Below are 16,699 nucleotides of genomic sequence, written 5' to 3'. Positions count from 1 at the left end.
TTCGCTTGAAGTATATTGGGGCCTTAACGTTCCAAAGTTTCAAAACCTATTGAGATGCCTCTCAGCCTTTTGTACAGAGTATTTTGAAAAGAGCATAGGCCTACTGTAAATCATACATCATGTATTTTAATCACTTATTTCTTTTCAATCCATTTGTTCAGATGACTGTGAGCAGTCTTTTATGTAATGCAAGCTTTTATATCAGAGTCAAGTCTCTGCTGCACTTACTGAAGGGACAAGCCAGACAAGAGTGTAGGCTATATGAGATATAATTATCTCTCTTCCCCGGTGTGGTGTTTTTTGCTACAGGAACGTCTGTTGCTGTCTCTACTTCCTGCTCACATTGCCCGAGTGATGAAAGCGGAAATCATACAGAGACTACAGGGGCCGAAGTTTGGTCAGGTGGAAAACACCAACAACTTTCATAATTTATATGTACAACGTCACACCAATGTCAGGTGCGTCACCCCATACCACAAAATGAGAATTTCTCACTACAGTCACAATCATGAATAATAATGAAGAAATTAACAAATAGCTATATCAAATAAAACAAATGTCTTAAAATTAATTACAGTATGTATGTTTGGCCATAGCCTGGAAACTTATGGGGAGATGTTGTAGTTATTCAAAATTGATGCAGGTTTGAGCTCTTTTGATTGTGCTAAATAATGAGCTAATTAATTGTCATCACTCCTGCTTGTATTGAATGTGACTGAACAACTTTATTTGATCCACCTGCCATCTTTTAAAAATGGTGGACTTAAATTAAAAGGTCAGAGATTTAAAAGAAAGCAAAATAGTTTGTATTGCACAAAGTCTGAGAAACACATTCTGAGTGTCCTGTTCTTACTGTTGTTCATTCTGACATGGTTTGAGGAGAACTTTACCACTAGCTATACTCTTTTGTTCTGTTGCATGGAAAATAAAATAATCCTGAGGTAATTAACTCGTTTTTTAAAATAGGTGCCAGCCACCGCCAGCATTTTTGATTATTTTCTCCTAATTTTCATGGCTCTGTACATAAGGCTCTGTACAATATCTGAACATAAGCATCAGACTATCTGCTTTAAAAAAAGAAAAGAAAAAAAAAAGAGTTATACAGTTTCAGATGCATATAAATATAAATCTTAATTATGTATGTCCTTTTCCGTTTCTGTGTCACACAAATGTATATTCTCTTACAGTATTTTGTATGCTGATATTGTTGGATTTACCCGCTTGGCCACTGATTGCTCACCGGGAGAGCTGGTCCATATGTTGAATGAACTATTTGGCAAATTTGATCAGATTGCCAAGGTAAACTGAATCTGAAAATGAGTCACTTCAATCCAGTAACTGACATGTACTTTATTGATACAGATGGTTATAGCTTTACCATTTCCTTCTGCTTTGTAAAATAAATTACTTAATACAACTCAAATCAAATGTTGCAGATTGATTACCAAGAGTTGTTCTTATCAAGATGTTTTCTGACTGTTGAAGTCCTTGAATGTTTCTGTGTCTTTCAGGAAAATGAATGTATGCGAATAAAAATTCTAGGGGACTGTTATTACTGTGTATCTGGCCTCCCAGAGTCCTTGCCAAATCATGCCAAAAACTGTGTGAAGATGGGACTTGACATGTGTGAAGCCATTAAGTAAGTTCAGTAAGTTCACTTGTCTGCTTTCAGTGGTTCTCAGCTGGTGTTGTTAATGCAAATGTAATATTTGATCCAGTACTTTACATGGTCGGTAAATCTCACTTCTGCTGTTGGATATGCATTTTCTAAATTTCGACATATTGTTTGGCCTATGTAGTTCATGGTAATTTTAACCCCTGTATGGTGTTCGGGTCTGTAGGACCCGTTTAAATTTTTTATCAAAAGAAAAATTATACAATTAATAATTTTTTCAACCTCAGACTCATTGGCCTTGGCTCATTTTCTGTGAAGAACATATATCAGAACACATTTTCAATGACCACACACTGTACACACCCCCTACACATTTATATTACACACAGGGCTAATAAAAGTGTGGAAATTTTAGGTCCTGTGTACCTTTACTCTGTCATCCTTCTGTCAGGGCTTGCTGTTAGTGTGTGTGTGTGTGTGTGTGTGTGTGTGTGTGTGTGTGTGTGTGTGTGTGTGTGTGTGTGTGTGTGTGTGTGTGTGTGTGTGTGTGTGTGTGTGTGTGTGTGTGTGTGTGTGCGTGTGTGTTCTTGTATATGGTTTATGAGGACACAAATGTGTATAATGACATGGGTATTACAACGTAAACATGGTTTATGAGGACATCTGTGTAACAAAAATATGAACACCACACAAGGGTTAATATATTTTACATTTTCTTTTTTACAAACAAACATTTTTGGTACTTGATATACACAGTCAGGCTTTTGGAGCATAACCAATTGTGAACCATTGTTCTAAACATATATCGAACTCTACATTTCCAGATGGCTTGTTCATCTACTGATTGTTTCTTATATAGATCTTAGCTGAAAGATTATTTGCCTCAGATTAGCTTGAAAACATCTCTCCTAATTTCATAATTATTATATGTTGTGCAAAACTGTTCACACTTTATCTCTGAAAAACAACACTGTGAACACCTGGCTTTATAGCACATTACCACAGGAGATTACAAAATATATAATTTAAATAAGCATTCTGTTTCTATCTATAAGTGACTTCAATTTGCATAAAATTAAAAGCATTTTATAATACAATAAGTAGAGTTTTAAGCAAACTGTGTGCATACTTGCTCTATTGCTATGACAGAATTTCGGCAGAGTCAGTCCAGCAGCAAAGCTTCTGTCCCAGTCCCATAATCCTCGGCTCAGAGGGGCTGATTGGTCTCGGCCCGGTGCTGCTGTGAAGGACATGATACCTGGCTGTCCTGATAATGAGTCAGAGGCCTCAGAGGTCAGACTGTGGAAAATGACTGGTGCTCAGTCTAGACGAGAGAGAGCTGTCTTTCTCTTATCTCCACCTGTTCTGCAGAAGCCTGGAAGAATGAAATATCTCTATTAGAAGTTGCAGGCAAATTGTGGTGGTGAAAAATGTGCTGGGAATTCCTGTTAAAGGGACAAACTTATTGCAAGGAAACTTGTTACAATCACAGTGTCAACCGGGAGAAAAATGCAAAAAAAAAATATATGCTGTATGTTTTGAGTGCTCAATCTAAGTCACAGTGTAGACTCACTAGAGTTTTCATCATCTTAAACAAAGTGCTAATAAATATATATATATATATAGTTACCTTAGTTAACATGAGCTAAGAATGAACAATACTTCTTCAGCATTTATTAATTTGAGGTAATATTATTTTCAACATTTACTAATACGTTATTAAAATCAAAGGTTGTATTTGTTAACATAGTTAACTGCACTGTGAACTAACATAAACAAACAATGAACAGCTGTATTTTTATTAAATAACATTAACAAAGATTAATAAATGCTGTAACAAATGTATTGTTCATTGATAGTTCATGTTAGTTAATACATTAACTAATGTTAACTAATGAACCTTATTGTACAGTGTTACCAAAAACATTCTTCGATAAATTTACAAAACCATTTAGTGACCAGGGTCTGACTGGCTATCAGATTCACTATAGATCTTGCCCTCTTAAACTTATACATCCCATTTAATGTCTTTTGACCAATCACCCCACTGCAGGTTTTAAATGTGCTAAAGAAAGATTTGAGTGCTATGGCATAGGAGAAGAATTTCAGTGAATAACAATTTACATTTTAATCTGGCCCTATGAAGCAATTGTACAACTTCAGAAGACATTTGCTGCGTCCCAATTTGCATACTATCCATGCTAAATAGTATTCGAAATTAAAATTAGATCGTAGTATGTTTCCAAAGATACCAACGTTACCAGTGCAGATCCGTCCACACTTTAACGGCTAATATTGCCCACAACCCATTGCACGTTGGACGAAGATTAAAACTACAAACACAAATAAAAAGGGTTAGAAAACTACAAACATGGTGGATGTGCGAGTCCGACGGTTAAGTTAAGAAGGTTTAGATAAAGGGGCTTGAGTGATTTAATAATCATTAATCATTAATAATCAATAATCTAATCTGAAGAAAATATATTTGTTCAATGTTATCCACATTATATTTCATTTGCAACAGCATTGTGAACTTTTGTAAAGATACGTTTGGTCATAAACTTTTAAATGCATCATTATGCAAATTACAATCACATGAGGAAAGTTCCCCACATGAAAGAACCATGACTGGCAGATCAACATGCTACTACATTTCTCTTTGAAACGGTAGGAAATTTAATTAAATTGAATGTGGAGAATTTTAACAAGATGATTGACTGGGCACTGGGCAGTTTAAACAGTGACAGGATGCACATAAAGTGACAGGGCTGTACGTTAAAGATGCAATTATGAAGAAAGTAGTATGTCTCAAAGCTTGCCTACTCTTCTGCTACACTCTCAAAAGTATGTACTTTTTTCTTCACAAAAAATATGTATATGTCGGTGAATTGGGACACAACACTTGGAATAAAGCATACAATGCATAGGGCCTAATCTTGTTGTGCTTTTAATGTGTTTTTTTTTTGGAGTTTGACATCCTCAGGTCCTACTCACATATGTTGTATGGAAAAGAGAAGCTAGAACATTCTGTTAAACATCTCTTTTTGTGCTCCGCGGAAGAAAGGAAATCATGGGTTAGGAACAACAGGATGAGTAAATGAGTAATTTTCAAGAGGATCATGCACTTTTAATGCATCTCCAGCAACTTGTGAATTGGTGTGACAAAAACAACATTCAAAAGGTCATGCCTTTTAAAAGTGCATAGCCATGTGTCTTGTCTAAATGTGTTTCTAATCATGGGCATAAGGTTAAATCAATGATGTGTGATGGGATGTGTTGTCGTTTTTTCTTCTTCCTTTTCTATATAGGAAAGTGCGAGATGCCACAGGGGTGGACATTAACATGCGAGTGGGAGTTCACTCTGGAAACGTTCTCTGTGGTGTGATTGGCCTCCAGAAATGGCAATATGATGTCTGGTCTCACGATGTGACTTTAGCTAATTACATGGAAGCAGGTGGTGTACCTGGGTAAGCCATTGTGGGGGTTTTATGTAAGTGTATGCTTAATTGATGTTGTTATTCATAATTATAATATGCATTTTTAGTTAGTAGAAGATGTGCAATTGTTACAAATCGGGTGAGAATACAATAGTAATTGCAAGTTCTTGATGAATAGACGAGTCCACATCACCTCAGTGACCCTTGAGCACTTGAACGGGTCATATAAGGTTGAAGATGGAGATGGCCAGGAACGTGATCCTTATCTAAAAGAGCATGGAGTTGTAACTTACTTAGTGATTAACCCAAAGGTATGGAAAACTCTAAACAAATGAACAGTCACTTTTGTTTCCTTTAAGTTTAAAGTTCTCTTTCAAAACTGGATTGCCAGTGCTGCTTTCCTTTTAAAGGCTCTTGTGGCAATACATATTATGTTACTAATTTGTCCAAGATACTTAGTTGAGTAGGTTTAGTGAAGTTTGTCTAGAATCTAGTATGTGGGTTTTTTTTGCGTGTGTGTGTGTTTTTAGGTAGAGAGAAAGAGTCCTCAACACCACTACAGACCCAGACACACCATTGACGGGGCTAAAATGAGAGCTTCAGTGAGGATGACCCGATACCTGGAGTCCTGGGGTGCAGCCAAGCCTTTCGCCAACCTTCACCACCGGGACAGCATGACCAATGAGAACGGAAAAATCAACACTGCAGTGAGTCTTCCTATGAACACTTTCTTCAAAATTTTCAAGGCCTATATTTTACAGTGGAGACCTAACATAGTATTTACCAATAACTGTTTATTTTACAAAAGTAAATGAAAATGTCCTTAAATAATTTTTTTAAATGACCTCTGACAAATTTGAAAGCAGAAGTTTGATGTACCTGCCTAACACATGAAACAAACACTTTTTAATATACAAAGCTGGTAAATCGGCCTTTGATGTTAACATCAGTGGCTGTCTGTCTAACGAAACTCCACAGTATTATGCCATATTATCTAGAAACAGGTACATTTGCCTGTCAAAAAATTAGACGGACATCCTTTGATGTTAGGAACATAAGATGTTTTTCTATTCTAACAATGAACGCGTAACTGGTCCTACTCAACCCAGTGGGATTGGAAGGACGCAGCCTCTAGCACACCTCTTGAGGCCAGGGGAGTAAGGTTTACACGCATAGCTCTTACTAGCCTACATCCGTTACACTCACCCCCCCTAAACCTCATTCCCACCTGGGTCGACAGCACCAAATCTAACCGGTCCGACTTGACTTGCTTCGAGCGGGAATCAAACCGGGGTCTCTGGCGTGCTAACAAGGACTGTAGCCGTTTGCATCAGTATCTAGCACACCTCTTGAGGCCAGGGGAGTGAGGTTTACATACAATGCACACGATAATATATATAGTTGACCCAAAATTTTTAATTATGTTATAATTAACCCCCCATCAAATAGTTCCAAACCTGTATAAATGTATTTTCTTCTGCTGAACACAAAAGAAGATTATTTTGAAGAATGTCGGTTTCCAAACAGTTGATGGGCCCCACTGTAAGTATGAAATAGTATGAAAAAAAGTCCATCAACTGTTTGGTTAATGTCATTCTTCAAAATATCTTCTTTTAGAAAGATATTTTTACAGGTTTGGAACCACTTGAGGGTGAATAAATGATGATAGAATCTGGCACAATTCTGGCAATTATCTCTTATTTACATAATTATTAAATAAAGCAAATAAAAACAGCATAATAAAGTGTAGGTGCTGCTTCTAACAACAATGTAAAGCAGTCACAAGAAGCTTTTGTTATTGTGTCTCTCTTTTTTTCTTTCTTTTTTTTTTATTTTTCTGAGATGTCGCTACTGCTAAAATTACTCACCACCTACTCCATCCTTATTAACAGGATGTCCCCATGGGCCAGTACCACTTTCAGAGACGTTCAGAAAGGTGATTTAAGTTCTGTATCTTTATCAAACAATCACATTATGTGAGCATACTAAAAGCAGTTATGCCACAGTAGGTAACATATTTGATCTGTTCTAAAACCTAGTGAGCTGTCATATACTGTATGTATTGCACATGATGCTGCCTTAGAAACAAGGTATCAGCATAATTTAGATGCCTACCTACTGGAATAACCTTCACTTCACTTCTTTCTTTTTGTAATAGACATAGTATCAGAACAAGGAATATGTATAGAATTAATTGAAATGGTAAATATATTCTAAATGTTTATGAATGTAAGACAAAGAGTCATTAATAAGTCAGTGTCTCTTCAGAACAAAATCTCAGAAGAAGCGTTTTGAGGAGGAACTCAATGAGAGGATGATTCGAACTTTCGATGGCATCACTTCTCAAAAGTAGGTCATCTCATATCTCAGCTGTTTATTTACCCCCGATGTTTAATGACTCAGTTCTTTGTTGGTTGGTTTTATCTATCCATTTCTCTCTCTTTTTTAAATTTCCATAGACAATGGCTCAAATCAGAAGACATTCAGAGAATATCCTTGTTTTTCCACAATAAAACATTGGAAAAAGAGGTAAGCATTGATACTTCACAATGTTTACTTGAAGTTTAGTCATCCATAGTTCATCAATAACACATCAACATATCAATAATTAAAACACAAACCTGTTTGCTTTCACCCACAATGACACGAAATGAGATGAATCAGTCAACTAAATTAAAAAAGACACAAGAGTCAAATGCTCTGTGAGAACAGTGTGTCTGTTCCCTGCAGTATAGAGCAACGACCCTGCCGGCCTTCAAATATTACATCACCTGTGCCTGCTTGATATTCTTCTGCATTTTCATCGTGCAGATCCTGGTCCTGCCAAAGTACGTTCATTCATCTCTGCACATGTTTCACAGTGCATGACAACACACGGTTGTAGTGAATTGTAGTGGACTGGAGCTGTCAGGGTGAATTTGTTAAAATTGAGTTTGAGATGTCAGAATGAATTTGTGAGCGAGAACACCTGTTCTCACTCTCTTCAGTTTGTGATTTAAGACACCATGTGCTCTTTGTCTATTTCAGAACTGCAGTATTGGGAATATCATTTGGAATGTCCTTCTTAATTCTGTCTGTGATTCTGCTCATTTGCTTCATTGGGCATTTCTTGGTAAGTGCCAGTGGAGTCTATAGTGTTTATTTTGTTCATAATGTCAACTCTGTTTTAGCAAGAGTTGTCTTGTTGGTTCATTTCACACAAGACAATTACATTAAGGTACATGAAATTACAATTGCACAAACTACTTGTTCTTCTTTTTAGAAGAAATACATTTGTCTGCTATTGTTTGGAGCTTTTAAAAAGAGTACGTATTACAAAAATAATATTTGAATGAATATATATTAAGTGTGAACTGAATATAATGTTTTTGGACACTTAACTGCATGTTGTTTACAATTAAATTAAAGTGTATTATAGTTTAAATTTATATTAAATTCAATTAGTTGAGTCTTTTTTGATCCACTTATGTGCATAGATTTAACAAATAGAAGAACAAATAATCAAATTAGCAATAGCACAAATAAATACACTGGAACAAAATACAGAAATTTAAATCAAATGTAAAATAACACTGCAGTTTTCTTTTTATAAATAAAATATTGATTAATTATTTTTTAAAGTTACAAAAGTTGTTCAGTCAAGATCACTGAGTGATTTTATTTTTCTTTTGTTCTTTGATTAACAGTAATGACACAGGCTGCAGTAGTTATACTAGCCTGTTGTCACTTTAAGACCTAATGCTCAGATCCAATATACTGTAACACATGTGCATTCTTTTTCAACTGTTTACGTTCACTTGAGACATGTGTTTAGAAGGATATTTTGAGTAATTTTGTGTTTATTTGTCCTTTCAAGTTTAAGAAGACGCGAAAGAGAACTCAGTATTCGTGCACCGTAAAAGAGGCGGCTTCTTGTGTGTGCACTCTGGATGAGCACAGAAAATAGCTTGCGACTGCCGAATTGAATTCTGTTGTGCGCCTTCTTGCGCTTGAATGGTTTTAAACCACATTAAAATGCACAAACAGGAATCAATAAGCGTTTTCTGATTTTAAGTATCCGATTTTCAATTCCCATATATATATATATATATATATATATACAGTATATTTTAGTCTGGAACTAGGTTTAAGCCTTGTCTGTGTGCAAAGTTGGGATTGTAAAATAAATAGCATTGTCAAGTTTGAAAAGGGAAGAGAAAGTGCATCCCATATCTTTTCTTTTCTTCAAGTCAAAAGAAAATACAATCCAAATTCCATTAAACACATTTAGGGCCAGATGTACTAAACAGGGTAAATTTAAATCAGAGAGCAATCCCATAAAAGTGCAGATAGGAGTGCTACTGCACTAATGTAATATAATGTACTTAAATAAATTTACATAATAAATTATCCCCAAAAATAGTTGAGACTTTCTTTCTAATCATCTTTTGAATTCTATGAATTAAAAATCGTACTTATTCTTTCTGTATTATTTTCATTTGTGTTGACCAACACTAGCATTGCAATAAGACGGCCTCTGCATCTTGGTTCTGGATCCTTAAATCCTCCGGATTCATCGCCAACAAGCCCTGGCCACGCATCACCCTCACCATGGCAACCACAGCCCTCATCCTGATCATGGCTGTCTTCAATATGGTATGTCGACCACAATGATACAGGACATTTCATATGAATAATTTTGTGCTTATGGTCACACAAATACAACACTGAGAAGCTTCCTAATTGGATCACACACATTACATTAGGGGCATTGGCCACAGGAGTCTGACATGCGTTATTGCGAAGTTTCTTGGCAGAGAGTTGTGTCCATCTGCGCCCCGACTGCAGAGAGCGGTTTGGCCTCCAGTTTTGGCCATTCCACTTGTGGCATATGTCACCGTTTGTAAACAAACATGAAACAAAATTGTCAGTTTTAATCTTGTATTTATCTGTCATACAGATCGGGGGGGGGGGGGGGGGGGTCTTATTTGTGTAATAAACTGTATGATTTGTCCTATGCAAGGACAGAAAAACCTTTCAAAAAACTAATTGCGTTTTATTAAATCAGAATCAGTTGATTTAATTCATTGTTCATTTATTTTTCATTTACTAATTAGGAGAAAATGAAGTCACAAATCACAATCCAATTGTGAACATTGCAGTTTTATGTATATAAAATATTATATATTTATAGTTAGTCAGAAGAGAACTGGCCCCCCGACTGAGCCTGGTTTCTCCCAAGGTTCTTTTCTCCAATCTGTCACCTGATGGAGTTTTGGTTCCTTGCCACTGTCACCTTTGGCTTTTGGCTTACTTAGTTGGGGACATTTAACATTTAATATTCAACAATAATATTGATCTGACTGCATTGACACCATTATATGAGAACTGAACTGAGCTGGACGATGACATCACTGATTTCTCCAGAGCGGCTATATATATTAATGAACTAACTTACCGTAATAACTTACCATCACTGAACTTATTTAAGCTGTACTATGATGCTATTTTCTTCTAGAAACAAACTTTGTTGCATTATTTTCCTGTTATCTCTGTAAAGCTACTTTGAAACAATCTGTATTGTAAAAAGCGCTATATAAATAAAGGTGACTTGACATGACTTGACTTGCCATTGGAATAAAAAAAATAAAAAAAACATAATTAAGATTCTTAAATATTAAGATTTTACATTCCCCAATGATACAATTGGAATGAACGTCGCTTCGATGTTGCTTTGATGTTGCTGAAATGCGATAAGCAATAAAACACCTTTTTTTCTTTCTTTTTTTTATGTGCATTTCTTCAAATCAAAAGGCATTCATAATATTTCAATCATTTTTTTTTGCAGTTCTTTGTAGAAGACAACCTATCTTCCACAGATGCTGTTTACAATACATCAAATGAGACACTTCTTCAGCCTGATGGGCAACCCATATCTTACCTGGACAAGAACACATTCTACCTTCCTGTGAGTTAACTATAGTGTTGTGTGTCCTTGTTAGAATCTTAAATAAAATCAAACAGCTTTTCAAACTCTTCAGATGGACCTCCAAACTGTTTACTAAATATTTAGATACATTATTGCTACTTGCTCAATTTACTTAAAATGGTCAAATACAGTGCAGTTCTTGACATAATGGCCTAATTTAATTGTGGATCATGCATGGAGAGTAAATGTGGAAACTAAGTGTTGTTTTATGTGATGAGAAAAGCAAGAATTGTTTCATTTAGAAGAGGTTTTGTTAAGTTTAGCTTTGGTGGTTACGATTGTGGTTAGCTTGTACTAAGAATGAGTATATTGTGAGAATGAGTATATTATAGAATGTAATTTTCTTCTACAAGCACTATACAGTCTTGGCCAAAAGTATTGGCAGTGACAAATTTTGATTAGCAAAGTTTGCTGCTTTAATATTTGTAGATTATATTTTCACGTTTCAATGGTATTCTGAAAGTGACCGTTAAAGCCAAGTGTGGTAGCCTGGGTGCCAGCCCAAACCCCGCCCACAACATTTTTTGGTCGGGAAGTTCGGTCTGGACTCGATCCATTGAGGAGTAATTATGCTCAGCTCCCAGAAGGCCGAGCCAATCAAATTGCCAGGGCGGGCTTTAATCGATGATGGACAGATGATCTGCGGTTATGTAATCACCCACGTCATCAAAGAGCAGTTGGGTTGAATTAGTTTACAACAAAGATGACTGCCGCTGGAGAATTGAGATTTCACAAGTTCACACTTATAAATAAGTCAGATAGAATAAATGCGTATATGAGATTTAACGAGTTCACACAAATAAGTCAGATGGAATAAATGCGTATATGACGTGCTGTCCGAGGAGAGGGCTGTGGGCTCGGTAGCCATACTCCCCCCGTGTTCCTGGTTGTGAGAGAACAAGCCAGGACAAGAGTGAGGATTCGGGGTGGTGGAGGGATGCTGAAAAACTGTCAAGGAGTGTTAGGTAAGTTGACAGAGTGAATATGCTTCCTCATGCTGATAGATAGGGTAACGTTAGACATGGTATTGTTTGATGACAAGTTGATATTGGATTGATTATTTGTACGTGCTCCTCCCAAACTTTGTTTATGAAACATCATGTGTAGATTCCGCCATTGCGTCTGTTATAGAAGATATCCACAGCGCATTCATTTTAAAAGAGGAACAGAGAGCCGCAACATTTTGTTGGTTGAAAATATGAATGAAGAACATGCGTCATTTACTCCGTTGCTCTGATTGGTTGTAGGTCTATCCAATTGAGTGCGTTTTTTTTTTTTTTTCTGGTTCGGTTGAGACACGCCCCATAATCAAAGCCCTATGAAGCAGTATCAGACTCACATTCTGACTAGAATATGAGTATGACGAAGTCAGGCTACAAGTATGGTAACCCATACTCGGAATTTGTCCTCTGAATTTTACCCATACAATTTAGTGCACACATTAGGAGCAGTGAACACACACACACACCCAGAAGTGGGCAGCCATTTTTGCTGTGGCACCCGGGGAGTGATTGGGGGTTAGGTACCTTGCTCAAGGGCACCTCAATCATTTCCAGCCGGTATTGAGAATCGAACCCACAACCTTCGGGTTACCAGTCTGACTCTTTAACCATAAGTCCATGATTGCCCCAAACTGGAAAAATGTGATAGAGTGTTGACCCTTCTTAACCTCTGCAATTCACTCTGGCATGCTGGACATCAGCTTCTTGGCCAAATCTTGACTAATGGCGATCTATTCTTGCCTTATTAGCGCTTTGAGTTTATCACAATTTTTGGGCTCTTGCTTGTCCACTCGTCTTTTGAGGATTGGCGGCAGGTTCTCTATGGGATTAAGTTCTGGGTTGTTGCCTTGCCATGGATCTAAAATTTCAATGTAACGATCTCTGAGCCACTTCATTATCATTCTTGCCTTGTGAAAATGAATGGAACATTACCAAATTGCACCTGGATTGATAGGAGACATATAGATAGTGTCAGGTCTTCAATGTTGTCATGACACAGGACTCATGATAGAATTCACCTCTTCTTCTACAGACAATTGATTTTCCAGATGTAGGGGGCTTTATCAGAGAAAATAACTTTGCACCAGTCTTATGCTGTCTAATCCTTGTACTTATTAGTCTTATGCTGTCTAATCCTTGTACTTATGCAGAATTTCAGTATGTCCTTGAGGTTTTCTTGGAGAGAAGTGGCTTCTTTGCTGCCCTTCTTGACACCATGTCGTTGTCCAAAAGTCTTGGCCTCGCTATGTGAGCAGATGCTCTCACACCCTCCTGCTGTCAATACTGAGCAAGCTCTACTGGTGGGGACACGATTCCATAGCTGACTCCTCAGGAGGAGATGGTCCTGGTGCTTGCAGGACACTCTGGGACGTCATGAAGCCTTCTTCAGTGCAGTTGAACCTCTCCTTGATGAGTTTGTAAATTGTTCTTTCAGGTGCAATATTCCTTGCAGCAATTTCCTTGCATGTGAGGCCATTTTGATGCACAGATGGTTGCACATCTTTATTTGGCGATAACCATTGCGAACACAATGATTGTGTGTGTGTGTGTGTGTGTGTGTGTGTGTGTGTGTGTGTGTGTGTGTGTGTGTGTATGTGTGTGTGTGTGTGTGTGTGATTTTGTGATTAATGCAGCTTAACCCCAGTTTTTCAAATAGGGATTTAATTACCTAATTACACAATGTCTCTGACTTATTCGGTTGTGTTCATTCTTAATTTTCATGGACTTTTAGTTCTCTTACGAGAGGTTCTCTCGTATTGCGTAGTTGCTTACGCTACGGGAAAGCCTTTCTTTCTCGAGATACTGAAGCCAAAAATTATCCTTAATTTTTATAATCTTGTCAACGCAGTGCGGCAGCCTGCAGACCTAGGGCAAGCTAACTAGCGTGCCCATTGGCTGCCCTGCGGCAACTGCAGCAGCCTACCGCTGAGCCCTTGGCGTGACGTCACGACCAATGAGCGCGCTTGGCGCGCTTAATGCGTCACAGCCCGCGAAAAGGGGTGTGGCTTAGCGTATATAAACAGGGCTCGGAGGCTGCTTCTCTGATTTCTGTCTTTTCAGCGAAGCTCTTCGCATCGCTGCTCTCTGAGGAAGCCGCCGTCGAAACAAGCGACCAGCACGCCGAGGATCTCAGCCTGAGGACGCCGGCCGCCTTCGCCGCCTTCAGCTTTCCCTGCCTGCTTCGCTATCCGGCGATCATATCCTTTACTGCTCTGTGTTGTATGTGTTTGTGTGTTCGCCCCGCGACACACTTTTGCATCTAAAAGAGCGCGAGGCGTTGTTGCAAATGCCTCGCTCATCCTGTGGCTCGTGCAGAGCCCCGCTCAGCGATGGAGACCGCCACGTGGTTTGCGCTCTCTGCCTGGGCTTCGACCACGCAGCCCGCGCCCTCTCCTCGGGCGGCTGCGAACAGTGTGAGGACTTGCCGATGTCGACCCTGCGGGCTCGACTCGCCATGTTTGACGATCCTCCACCTTCCCCGGCTGCCTCTTCAGGGCCGCGTAAGAAGAAACGCCGCTCTCAAAGGCCTCCCGAGCCGGTGGTTATAGCTGAGTGCTCGCCGGAGCCCCTCCCGCGAGCCTCGCTTTCTCCTTCTCCCCCGCCCTTCACCGACGCGCAGCGGCCGGCTACTGCCCGCACTGCCGTCGCCTCAGGGGATGAAGCAGATGACGCCGCTGACAGCTGCTCTCTGCTTGCTTCGGACAGCGAGGAGTGGTCGGGCTCTCACCGCTCCGCCTCCTCGACTCCTGAGTCTGGCAGGTCCCGCTCCAGTGTCGACGCGGAGCTTATCCGCCTCCTCACCAAAGCGGTCGACCAACTGGGATTGGACTGGTCCCCACCCAAGGAGCCCGCGCCTAACCGACTCGACGGGTGTTTTCTGCCTAGCCGCCGCCAAGCGCCAGCCTCTAGGTCAGCACCCTTCCTGCCTGAGCTCCACCAGGAGCTATCGAAGTCGTGGAACGCGCCCTTCTCCGCTAGACTCCGCTCGTCTGTCTCCTCGGCTCTCTCCCAGGTGGACGGGGCCGCCGAGAAAGGCTATACCGGCATCCCTTCCGTTGAGGAAGCGGTGGCAACGCACCTTTGCCCGCCATCTGCTAGATGGCGCTCAAAGTCTGCCCTGCCGTCTAAAGCCTGCAGGACCACATCAGCTCTCGCCGGCCGCGCATTCGCCGCCTCCGGCCAAGCTGCTTCTGCCCTGCACTCGATGGCTGTTCTTCAGATCCTGCAAGCCGACCTCCTCCGCGAATTGGACGAGAAGGGCTCGGATCATACAGCCTTAACAGATCTGCGCAGCGCGACGGACCTTTCGCTCCGTGCTACCAAGACCGCTGCACAAGCCATCGGCAGATCTATGGCCGCGCTCACCGTCATCGACAGACACTTATGGTTGACGCTGGCGGATATGAGTGAGTCAGAACGCGCTGTTTTCCTCAACGCCCCGCTCTCGCCCACCGGCCTCTTCGGCCCTGCGGTCAGCGGGATTGTGGACCGCTTCTCTGAAGTGCAGAAGGCGTCGCAGGCTATGAATCTCTTCCTGCCTCGCCGCTCGAGCCCAGCCGCAGGCCGCTCTCAAGCTCAGCCTCCTGCGCGCAGCTCCACACAGCGCTCGTCTCGGCCACCAACCACTTCGCAGCGACGCCAGGGCGGCCGCCCTAGGTCGCGCTCGACCAGCCGTCACAGACCGCCGCCCCCCCGGGGTCCGCGTCCCAAGATAACGCTGAAGTCTGAGCCCGCGAAGTCCTCCTAGCACCCGCAGGGAGGAAGAGATGGCTGAGTCCCGCTGCGGCCGGACCGCCATCAAAACGCCTAGCTCTGTCAGTCCCCTCAGTGCAGGCTACTGCAGCAGCTTACACCGCAGCCAACGAGCCAGTAATACCACTCGCTCGCCTGCACACAAACGCCGTTTTTACGGCGGCCCAAATAAATCTCAGAAAGAGTGTAAATTCGGGCTTTCCGGCTCCGGCCGAAGGTGTTGTAAGTGTAGAAAATGTGCCCACTCCCACGTGCTCACTGCTTCACACAAACACGGTCCCCATGGTAACGCGTTCAGAGCGCTCTCTCATGAAGCGGTCACACGCCGCTCGAGTAATAAGTGTAGTAAATGTGCCCACAACTCTGTGCTCACATCTACCTGTAACTCGCTCTGCCACTCGGTTACCCCGGGCAACAGCGGCTCAAGCCGAGGGTGTTATAAGTGTAGAAAATGTGCCCACTCCCATGTGCTCACTGCTTCACACAAACAGGGTCCCCATGGTAACGCGTACAGAGCGCTCTCTCATGAAGCGGTCGCAAGCCGCTCGAGTATTAAATGTAGGAAATGTGCCCACAACCTTGTGCTCACACCTACCCGCTGCTCGCTCTGCCAGCCAGTTACCTTGGGTCACGGACCCTCTAAAGCTCCCAAACACTGGCCGTGTCATAAGTGTAAACCCTGCGCCCGCTCACGAGCACGCGCACTCACTTGTAGACATTATAATCCCCACGCCTCTCTCGCGCCTGGGATGTTTGACAGCAAATCACGCTCCATCCGATGGGACCGAGCTACTGAACGCTGTACAGTCGGCCAATACTGTTTACCAGCCCCCGTGTTCGAGCACCAGCGGCGCGCCTATTTTAGATCTGAGACATCTGAACAAAGCCCTCATGAGACGGCCGTTCAAAATGATCACAACCAGAA

The 16,699-nt window shown here is 41.0% G+C and overlaps 1 protein-coding gene across 1 annotated transcript in view; it reads left to right on the top strand.

The window, feature by feature from the left end:
• Positions 1–16,699, top strand: part of adcy2a (adenylate cyclase 2a) — a 207,921-nt gene that overhangs the window by 171,812 nt on the left and 19,410 nt on the right. The window contains exons 5-17 of the mRNA XM_081387821.1: positions 310–458; positions 1,188–1,299; positions 1,512–1,639; positions 4,924–5,082; positions 5,231–5,363; positions 5,583–5,759; positions 6,945–6,988; positions 7,321–7,401; positions 7,512–7,581; positions 7,783–7,880; positions 8,080–8,164; positions 9,550–9,687; positions 10,880–10,999. Of these exons, the coding sequence (XP_081243947.1) occupies positions 310–458; positions 1,188–1,299; positions 1,512–1,639; positions 4,924–5,082; positions 5,231–5,363; positions 5,583–5,759; positions 6,945–6,988; positions 7,321–7,401; positions 7,512–7,581; positions 7,783–7,880; positions 8,080–8,164; positions 9,550–9,687; positions 10,880–10,999 (1,494 nt within the window). The remainder of the gene's footprint in view (positions 1–309; positions 459–1,187; positions 1,300–1,511; positions 1,640–4,923; positions 5,083–5,230; positions 5,364–5,582; positions 5,760–6,944; positions 6,989–7,320; positions 7,402–7,511; positions 7,582–7,782; positions 7,881–8,079; positions 8,165–9,549; positions 9,688–10,879; positions 11,000–16,699) is intronic.

Source organism: Scardinius erythrophthalmus (assembly GCF_964197995.2).
Source record: "Scardinius erythrophthalmus genome assembly, chromosome: 16".
NCBI classification, from domain to species: Eukaryota; Metazoa; Chordata; class Actinopteri; order Cypriniformes; family Leuciscidae; genus Scardinius; species Scardinius erythrophthalmus.
The sequence above is the reverse complement of the archived record's forward strand: the minus strand, read 5'-3'. Positions and strand labels throughout refer to the sequence as shown.